At 27.0% G+C, this 10,885-nt stretch overlaps 3 protein-coding genes across 3 annotated transcripts; 1 reads left to right on the forward strand and 2 right to left on the reverse strand.

Moving 5' to 3' along the window:
- Positions 1–1,797: 1,797 nt before the first annotated feature.
- On the reverse strand, positions 1,798–5,962 carry LOC122719048 (translocation protein SEC62). The gene is made up of 6 exons (XM_043944612.1): positions 5,945–5,962; positions 5,140–5,288; positions 4,159–4,602; positions 3,486–3,833; positions 3,318–3,418; positions 1,798–3,207 (listed from the first exon to the last, which is right to left on the reverse strand). The coding sequence occupies exons 2-6, from the start codon at positions 5,173–5,175 to the stop codon at positions 3,042–3,044; spliced, it is 1,095 nt and encodes a 364-aa protein (XP_043800547.1). The 5' UTR covers positions 5,176–5,288; positions 5,945–5,962; the 3' UTR covers positions 1,798–3,041.
- On the forward strand, positions 5,197–6,908 carry LOC122719122 (mediator of RNA polymerase II transcription subunit 18). Its single transcript, XM_043944732.1, has 3 exons — positions 5,197–5,322; positions 5,935–6,154; positions 6,243–6,908. Exons 2-3 carry the CDS (start codon positions 5,952–5,954, stop codon positions 6,688–6,690), a joined length of 651 nt encoding a protein of 216 aa, XP_043800667.1. The 5' UTR covers positions 5,197–5,322; positions 5,935–5,951; the 3' UTR covers positions 6,691–6,908.
- Positions 6,909–7,638: 730 nt separating this feature from the next.
- On the reverse strand, positions 7,639–10,664 carry LOC122720590 (SET and MYND domain-containing protein 4-like). Its single transcript, XM_043947384.1, has 7 exons — positions 10,154–10,664; positions 9,443–9,971; positions 9,053–9,369; positions 8,655–8,863; positions 8,462–8,586; positions 8,126–8,335; positions 7,639–8,050 (listed from the first exon to the last, which is right to left on the reverse strand). Exons 1-7 carry the CDS (start codon positions 10,467–10,469, stop codon positions 7,729–7,731), a joined length of 2,028 nt encoding a protein of 675 aa, XP_043803319.1. The 5' UTR covers positions 10,470–10,664; the 3' UTR covers positions 7,639–7,728.
- Positions 10,665–10,885: the final 221 nt, after the last annotated feature.

Raw genomic sequence — 10,885 nt, forward strand, 5'->3', positions numbered from 1 at the left:
TATAAAAAAATATAAAAAAAAAAGATTTGTAGAAGAATGTACTCAATATCAGTCAAATGGATAAGAAGATTCTGTCACAATAAATTTATGATGGAAATTATTTCAAATTAATGCAAATACAAAATAACAAGTAAAATTTTCATGAATAAATCTATTGAAGAATGACAGAAATGTAAATGAACTAAACGAACTAGCGAATAAAAGCAATAGATTCGCATAAATCATGATTCGATGAATAATCTCTCATATTCTCGAGTTAAAAAAACACCTGTGTATACTTGTGAAGGGATAAAGAAGAATCCAAAAGGGCGACTATTATTTTATTCTGCGCGCGAGTGCATTGTTAAAAGAAACTTTTATTACCTCTGCCAAGGACGAAAGCTCACCACGTAATCTCGAGGAAAGTCTATATGGAGTCGTGAAACATTTACTTCTTTACATACGTATTATACGAAGGGTACGTGCATATAAGACCGCAATGCACGTGTCTACGTGCGCTTACGATGGGGTAACGATATTTATTATATGTCGGCTATGAATTATGGGCCGTTAACTTTGCCTTCGTGACGCGGCCCTTTGCTTCGCGACCAACCAGCTTACGAATCGCCACTCTGCCTATAGAAAAATATACATATTATGCGCATGCTTGGTAGGTTGATTTCGAACGAAAAATTTATCTTTAATAAATTGCTCGTTTTCGCGAATTAATCGAAGAAAAAGTTAAAATGTTAAAAGAATTCGATCAAATCAAAGTGGAAAAAAAAATCTATTCAGAAATATTATATATTGTATATCTAACTATAATACAATAACATCATGAAACATTATAAAAAAAAATATCTCGAAATCGTTATATTCTTATAGAATATTTTCCAGTAATGAATAAAATTAGCACCGGTTCGGTGACATTCCAAAAGAATTTATTATATATTTATAATATAATTAATTGACGGTAAAAAATGATTATTGAAGAAGAAATTAGTTTCTTCAATAATGAAAGAAATTTAATGAACATAAGAATATAAAGAAAAATTTGAACGAATAGTACAATAATTAAAAAGATATCTGTTTTTTTATGATGCTTCAAAATTATTATTAATTTGTAACTATGAACTATAAATTAAAAATGAAGAAATTTTATTGTATTTGTTTTAACATGTTATATATATATATATATATATAATATGTTAAATAATATATAATATAGGTTATATAATATAGGTATATAGGTATACATATATATATACATATATATATGTTTTTAATTTTGTACACTATTATTTGATGTTACGTATTACATCATTAAAAAGTTATATAGAAAAATATTATTATTCTGCAAAATACAAAATGATATTTTTGTATATAAATAAAATAAAATAACATGATTCGGAAGTTTCCATATTTTAATACTTTTAAATTTAAGATTCTAACAATTTATTACTTATATATGTATGATTAATTTCATTATTGAAATGTAAATATTTCTATATATTTGATAATAAATCATAAAAGTATTATCACGTAAATATCTAATATTATTTACGTATTGATCATAAAAATTAATTTATTCTATATTTAGAAAGAAAATTATATTCTATCTAAATTAAAATAAAAGTAATTTTTTTTATTAACTAAAGAGTATTTTGAATTTTTATGAATTATAAAAGAAAAATTCCAAACTTTATAGTTATTAATCAATGAAATTCTTCTAATGAAAAAATTGTAGTCTACAAATTGAGACATAGTTAATAAAACCAAATTTGTGGTTACAAAAGTAAATGCGTGTGAATACAAAAGTAACTTAAATATATTTTATTTTAATAATAAAACTGGCTGCAAAGAGTGACCCAAACTTAGTTTCATTAATTTCATACAGTTAAAATAAATCCCCATTATAAGCATATCTTAAGATTTTAATACAAATTATTAAAGTAAACTTTATAATTAGTAGTATTAAATGTACCATACAATCATACAAAGAAATATTATTTATGAAATATTTAAATATATTTTTCATATTTTTTGATAACAATATATAAATATACATATATATTGTTATCAAATATATATTTTCTATCATTTATTTTAATATAGTTAGAGTCACGATTCGCGCACCTACAATGATCAAGATGATTATTCTGTAATAATAATAGTAATAATTACAATAATAATAGCAATAATTATTATCATTGGAATTTTTACATAAAAATATAAATTACAGTTTACTGTATAAGAGAAATCTGTGAAATCTCAAGTCTTGGTTCTGCTAAAAATGAATTTGCAGACAGTGTAACAATTGATCGAAATAATTTTATAATCTTGTTTCTGGAGATTCTATTTATCAACTGTACAATTTTGGAACCTGAGAAAATCAATTATTGAAATTTAATCATTTATGTTGATATATCTAGTAGTTGTATGTTATAATGTAAAAGATGTAAAAGTATCAAATAATATCAATTTTCAACTAATTTGGGCAAACCTCAGGCACCTATATATATCAACATAATTATACATTCTTATAAAATGTAGAAGAAAAGTTTTTTGTAAGTAAGGTGTACACAATTAAATGAATGTTGATTAATAATAATTTAAATAAAATACATTTTTAACACATGAATTTCCATTTAACTGGAATCTTAAAATTGATATTCTATCATTTCTTTGTTGGTACACCATAATTTATAAATATGTCCTTTGTGTAAAATACACGTACAATTTTCTTGTTCAATTAACTATAACATTCTAAATGCAAAAAATGCAAAAATATTAGTATAAACAACAAATGAATTGAATTTATAGAATTTATATACTGTATTTTCTCTTTTATATGTACCGTATTTCCTTTTTATTTTGTATGATGTTAAAAAATCAAAATTTTTGTCACAAAATAAACCTTACTTCCAAAAGTTAAAAATTATACAGAAATATTTTACTTATGGATCTATATACGATTTTTAATTAGAATTGATAAGATTCAACCATTATTAGCATGGTAGTTATTAAAGATAAACAAAAACTATTTATTGCCAATTCCTCTTCTAAACCATAACAAAATCTCGACCTGTGTTAGATTTTTCACTTTCTGAACCTTCGCTACCTTCTTCACCTTCTAATGCAGAAGGAAGTTTATTTTCTTCGCTAGACGAAATTTCTTCGATGTGAGTATGTTCTTTAGATAATTCTTTGATACTAGGTTTCTCTTCTCTGTAAATGAAATGTAAATATGCGTACGATAAAATCTTCTAAATATCAGACATTTAAAACATTTAAATTAATCAATAAAAATCAATATAATATGATCAATTTTAACTTACAATTGTGTTGGTGTTTCTTCGGTATCAGAATCTTTCTCCTTCTTTTTCTTTTTTTTACTAACTTTTCTATCACTTTCAGATGTAGAGCCATAATATTCATACTACAAATATTTAAATATATATACATTTTATTCATTAAATAATAAATAATTTCAAATTAATACATACTTGATAAGGTGGCCAGAATGAAGCAAAGAATCCAACATCTGCAGTTAAATTAGGCAAAAGCCAAAGATGACATCTGCCAAGTGTTGGAACCCAAAGAAGGCAAAATACAATTAATCTAATAATTGCTAATGCCAAAATAAATACAAGGAATCCAGCAGCTGCAACACTTATATAATATACACCATGACGGATTGTTAATGGCCACAATGGGAAAAGGCAAACACCAATTGCACCCAAAACTACAAGTGTTCCAAAGAACCAGTAATATATGGGAATTGGCTCATATATCCAAACATAAGCATCATTGCAATCTACAAAATATTGTTCCATATGCATCTCCAAACGTACCTAAAACAATTAATAACTTTTTAAATAATTTATTTTATTATATATTCTTTTCAATATACCAGAAACTTATTTAATAACAACAAGATCACTAAAATGAATACTTTTTATTTTTTGATACAATGCTTGAAATTATTTTAATATTTATTAAAATATTTATACTGTAAAATACTTAATAACATAAATATAACAACAAAAAAAATAAAGTCACATGTGAATTTATAGCATTGAAAGAATTATGAATAATAAAACTTATTCATAACTTAATTCATATAAATACATATATACATATTAAATAAATAAATTATTATTTTATTTTAAAACTTACTTTTGGTTTTTTCTTTTTTTCTTCAGTTTTATCTTCATTATCTTTTTCACTTATTGTATCTTTGTTTTCTTTAGGTTCTTCTTTTTCTTTTTCAGATTTCTTTTCTTTTTTAATTTCTTTAACCTTTTTTTTTATTCCACGAATTTTATATAATTCTTCTTCGGAGATTACTACTTTTTTTGCTCGATGAAAGAATTTATGTCTCAACATCAAGTCAAGAAATTCTGTAACTTGTTTACGTTTTTCAAATTTGGTTTTACTCCATGGTGAATTCTCCAATAAAGCATCCACTGCACGTGAACCAGTAAAGTATTCAACATTGTGACTTCTATCAAATTTTGTTTTTTTTGAAGGTACATTGTTACGAATCCATTTGGCTACTGCATATTCTTCTTTAGATGGTTTTTCTTGAATAACTTCGTTATCTACATTTGATGTTTCCTGCTATAAAAGGTTAAATTTTTGATATTTTATAATTTCATTATATCAAGTTAATTAATATAGAATATTATATTATAAATTAAAATTATGTTTCATTATGAAAAATATTTAATGTAATCGTAATTATATATATTATATATTATATAAAAAATAGAATAATAAAGTTTAGATGATACAGATTGACACGAAATATAATTAAAACAAATGTTGAATTTCTATATAAAAAAAAAATGTTTAACATAGACGTTACGATTCTATAAACAACAAAATAAAATAATTTATCATATAATAACTTAATCATATAATTGAATTTATAATTGAATCATATAATGAATTTTATATATCGAAAATAAATAGTTTGCTACGTCATCCGTTATTCTATTACAACACTTATTCATATTGACACGTGCTTTGAATTAAAGAAAAAATATGAATTTAACATAAAATGGAATATTATATTTTTAATTACTGAATAAATATCACAATTTATATATAGTATTGAATAATATTATAATAATTATAGCCATATGTGATACTTACATCTTTGCGTTTCCTGCTTTTCCTACGTTCCGCCATGTTGTAAATTCCGTTTTGCGCTTGCGTGTTCAATCTTATTTACTCATTAGCAGAAGCAACAAACGTGGCATGTGCTTCTGCGTAATATACTGCACACAGTGTGTAGCCGGCTTCTTAAATATTACACACGTTATTTGAAGAATAAAGGTATAACTAAATTTTTAAATACGTTAATTTTTAAAAGTTCATTTCTTTCAATTGGAATAATTACGGTTATTGATATTTCATACATTTATACATACATTTTATAATGTTTTTTACAAAACTGTAATTTCTATAATTTTATTCTAATATATTGATTTATAACTAAGAGTTTTTTTTAATATAATTTTATTATAAATTCTTCTAAATATAATTTTTATGTAAAAAATTCTTTTTTAATGTAAATTTTAAATAGAATTGTTTTTTCAAATCTTATTTTTTTTGTGTATAATTATATATAATTAATGACAGAAAGAATTCATGTCATTTTAAGATAATTAATTTTATAAAATAAAATAGAAAAAAATATGAAGTAATATAAAGAAATAAAATAATACAAATTGTTACAGTATATTTTTGAAAATAAAGTTAATTATTTTTACTTCTGCATATAAAATTAACTATTATTAATTCGAAAATTGCATAATTACATAAGATGAAATTAATTATATATTGGGAAATGTAATAAACATTAAAATTAACGTATTAACCTATAAAAATGTTGTGAATAATTGTTAAACTCTTTCCTATTTTCATATAAAAAATATATTGATATAGGAAATTTAACCTTAAAAATGAGTGCACCAATAAGTACTGCAATGGATAGTTTGTCAGCTGCAATTAGATCTAATATAATTCCAAATCAAGAATATTTATTACAAGGATCAGTGTTAGATAGTGCAGTAGAAGTATTGCTTCATAGATTACGTGGTTTATGTGATAATGTAGATACCGGGCCAGAAACTTTTAATGATCATGAAATGTGTTTTAGTATCAGGTATGTTTAATAATTTTATAAGCATTAGAAATATTGTATTCATAAATTTAAATAATCAATAATAATAATCAAATGTTTCATGTTGTAGAGGATCTGAACAGCCATTGCTTTTACGTGTAAGAAGGGCTTTAGATTATCAAGATATGCCCTGGCAATTACGTTATATCGGTCAACCCGAATTGGGTGATAAATCAAGACCCACAATTGTCAGAAGCAGTTTAGATATAGCAACTAGTAACACAGTTGTTGACTTCTTAACAGAACTTGGATGTAGATTAGATTTTGAATATATTGCACGTGGTTATATGTTTCGTAAAGGTAGAATGAAAGTAACAGTTTCCAAAATATTTAAAATGGGTCAACAAGGAAAAATACCTGAAAGTATGGAAGCAATATCTCAAAGTTATTTAGTAGAATTGAGTGTTTTAGCACCTAGTGGTCAAGATGCAATAGCAGAAGATATGAGAATTTTTGCAGAACAATTAAAACCTTTAGTACAACTTGAAAAAATTGATTATAAAAGACTTGTACATTAATATAATAATCAATATTGTATTTTAAACTGTATTAATTATATTTATTTCGTTTGTATAAATTTTACCGATATTGTCGAAAATATTCTCCTTATATATTTAATTATATTATGTTTTGCGAAATCATCGTTTTAGGTGTATATTGTAAAACTGAAAATGTGATATATATTTTTTACGTTAAAGATTAAAATATATTGTAGTTTTTAAAAAAAACTGTATATAAAAATATATTCAATTAATTTTTTTCCATACCTTTTGGTTTAGGATCACGCGCCAAGCAATGACATAGACAAAAAAAGGAAATATCAGGAAAAGGATAGAGATAGGATTAAAAATATTGAAATCAGCGCCATCTTCAGAATGCCACAAATGAAACGTAAAGAAAGGATAAAAACGTAGTAAGAAATGATCTCTAATGCCATCTTTCGAGTATTAAAGCATCTTTGCATCAAAATAGAATAAAATAGACTGAGAATTGAAGATCAGCGTCATTTTTTAAAATAATTCTTCGGCGAAATATCTTTTATATTCAAGAGATAGCGTTAACGTTCAATTCTTATTCTATCTTTATTTCTTTCATTATTTTCTATTCTTTTTTTATGTTTCATTTGCGGCACTCTGAAGATGATGCTGATTTCTATATTTTTTCTATATCTGTCCTTTTCTCATTATTATCCACTCTTTTTTTTGTTAATTTTTCGAGTTCTGTATTTATATGACAAAATTTATGCTCAAGAAACGATTGCGATATCTTTATATTATCGATCGATTAAAAATTTTAACAGACTTTATTTTTAATCCAAAATTTTATTTTTAAATGTTATAAGTATATATTTTCTTATGTATTTATATCATATAAGTATAGACCAATAATACATATATTATATTCTTATATATACATATATTTATATTCTTATGTCATATTATTTTTATAAATAATTTATTATATGATATATAATATATATCACGTCTTAATCGAAAAAAGACAAAATAATAATTTTGCCTTTTATATAATCGTACGATAATATTTTCACTGAATTCTTAAATATAAAAAATATTACCTAAAGAAAGCATACATAAACGAACGCCTTGTTGACAGAGATGATAATCTTTTATAGGTAAAGCTAAAGTTTCATCTAGAAGTTTTAAAATTTTTAAATAAGATTTTAACGCTTCTCGATGGTTTCCTTGCTCGAGATTTTTGGATGCAGTTTTAAAAATTGTATCTGTCTCTTGTAACGCTTTTAATCCTTTGAAAATATTCATACATTTTCTACATTTGGAACATTCGATCATAAATTCGTTCGAATCTGTTTTTACGGGTAGAACGTTTCCACATTCTTTTCCAGTTTCGCATTTAAACCTAAATATCGGAGAACAAAAAATTAAGATTAAGAAAATTATTTTTCACTCATAAATTTTAAATAAAGAATTAAACCTTAAAATCGTTGGATCGATTTCTTCTAAGAGAGGCCAATGTTCTCTACATGCTTCACAGTTGCAGTCGAAAAAATATTGCAATCTCAATTTTCTCTTCCGTTCACTTTCGGGAGTAGTAGTAAAAATTTGACCGTAGTTCTCAGAAATTTCCTCTCCCGATGAAATGGAACGAATTGCTCGTACAACCATAGTCGTACCGATAAAGTATCTATATGACCAATGATATTTAATTAGATATTCTTTAAAATGAACAAGAATATAATAAATTCATATTTATCATTAAATCATAACCTCATAAATAATTGTTAGCAAAGATACTAATATTATTATTCACCTGATGACACCAGGATTACACGAATGATTAAATAACGATATTGTCGGATAAAGTCCTCCACCGATAAATTTGCTTTTAGCGTTTGCTAAATTATTATCGGCTCTTGGTATGACTAATTCCGATATCTGAAAATCAAATTGAAAGAGAATGAAAACGATTATTAATTCTGTGGAAAAAATAATATATAACTTACTTCGTGAGCGTTAAACTGTATCATCATTAAATTATGTAGAATTAAACCGCCTATATACAGTTCACCATCGGACAGTTTTGCTTCTACCGTATCTGGAGTTTTAACGTATTTCGGAAAGTATGGACCCTTTTTCAACAGTCTCAATAACCAACTAGCTATGTAAGTTCTGTGAAAGAGATCTTCTATAGTCCTTTTGTCCTCGTGAGTTACTATACGAAGAGAAGTATCAAGTATATGTATCGTATTTTTGACAATCTATTGATAAATATACGCATATATATATATATTCAATTTGTTAAAAAATTGAAGAAACGTTAAACATAGTTAAAACTTTAAACATAGTTATACATTTAATCCTACTTTTATACTGTAGACAAGTTCTCGAAAAATTTAATTACCTAACCTAAACATAATTTTAAAATCATCGAATCGATAAGGTTCACTTGCGGATACTTTAAATTTATCCTTCCCTTTCACATCTTTCAATTTGTACAATTTGTCGAATGATTGTTGAACGATTATCCTCAAAGCCAGAAAACAATTTATAGAAGTTTTCGACGCCCACAAAGTAGGCAATATCGGACACTCGTTTTCATGGATCTTGGCATCCTTGTCTCTACATGAAATACTACAATAAGCGACACAACTGCACGTTTGGCAAACAGCTGGTATCGGTACAAATATCTTTGTGAAACAACAGAAACAATTGATGAGTCTGAAACGTAATTACTTCGTATTATATAAATACGTATATATATACATATATTTTGATAAAAATTCGAGCGAACCTGTATTCCGCCAATAGGAATGCACTATACGGTTTCTCTATTGCCAATATCTCTCCAGGTTCGATATCTTTAGTAGCAATCGCGTGTCTGCCTATGCTACCACCTTCGTCTCTTATTTCAACCGCTTTGCTGCAAGAAGGGTACAAAGGATTGCAGTCCTCGATCTTTGGAGTCGGTTTCTCAGGCTCGCCAATATTTCTCTTTTCAGGAATTTTCGGCCCCTTACGTGCCAACTGATTACCCTTCTCTATCACGGCGAGCATGATTCTGATGTCCGCTTCGAGCTTTTGTTTCTTCTCCCCGGATAATTTTCCATCGTCCAAAGCTTTTAAAGCGCTTCTAAATGCCAAGACGGCCTCGTCGTGCCTTTTTAACGCGAGCAAACATCTGGCCCGTCTTTCTTCGATCTTGTAACGCAACTCTTGAGGATATCCCACGCGCAAAGCCTCTTCCGCGTCTGTGAGGGCGTAACTGTGCTTTTCCAGATGGTAAAGCGTTGCCGAACGATTTGCCAATAGGACGGCTACATCTGGTGGAGGGGATTAATTAACCGATTCGTATGATTTAATAAAATTTAAATAGGAAAATTATTTCGTACAATTCATGGAATGATAAATTAAAATAAAATAAAGAAGAATAAAATCTCGAAATGATGAAATTTTTAACAGTGGTGAAATAAACATGATGATAATATCAACAATCGTCAATTACCTTTTTGAGGTGCGAGCAGAACAGCGTTCGAATAAATTTCCAACGCCTTAACGAATTCTCCACGGCCGAAATACTTGTTACCAACATCCTTGAGTTTCAGAGCTTTCTCACCGTTCTTCAACATTTGATCCTTCGCTTCTCCGATTTTTATAGCCAAATCGTAAACTTGCGGATAGCGCAACATGAAATCGATCCTTTCCGAGTTGCTATTCAAAGATATGAACTTTTTCATGTCTTGCGGTGTAATTGCGTTTTGCAACCGGTGGAAATTTGATCGAAAGTAATCGCTAATTTCGTTGTCCTTCTCTTCCAGCATCCTTTAACCTTTAGATTTTTATTCTCGAAAGATTCTCTAATATTTTCTCGAGTTTTTTAAAATATGTATTTTATTATTTACTCGTTTCCAACGTTCACTGGGCACGGTGTGGAATGGGAAAACAACGTAAGAATTTTGATTTCTCCTCTCGAAGAAAGATTATTTTTCCAGTCGAGAATGTATACGCGTTGTCGACGGTCGACGACATTCGATGCTACTGGCAACTTGCTACACCCAAGCGTCCAAAAACTACGTTCATCTATTCCCGTGTGCGCTATTTCTGGTTGCATCGGGTAGTCGTAGATGCGTGCAATAGAACAAACGGCTTACAAACATAAGCACGTGTAATTGATTCAATCCTCCCAATTTGTTTTACAAGCCGAATCTTTTGTAGACACTCGTCGACTCGTAAGCGT

Source organism: Apis laboriosa, unplaced genomic scaffold (genome assembly GCF_014066325.1).
Source record: "Apis laboriosa isolate Shangri-la unplaced genomic scaffold, ASM1406632v1 scaffold105_cov147, whole genome shotgun sequence".
NCBI lineage: Eukaryota > Metazoa > Arthropoda > Insecta > Hymenoptera > Apidae > Apis > Apis laboriosa.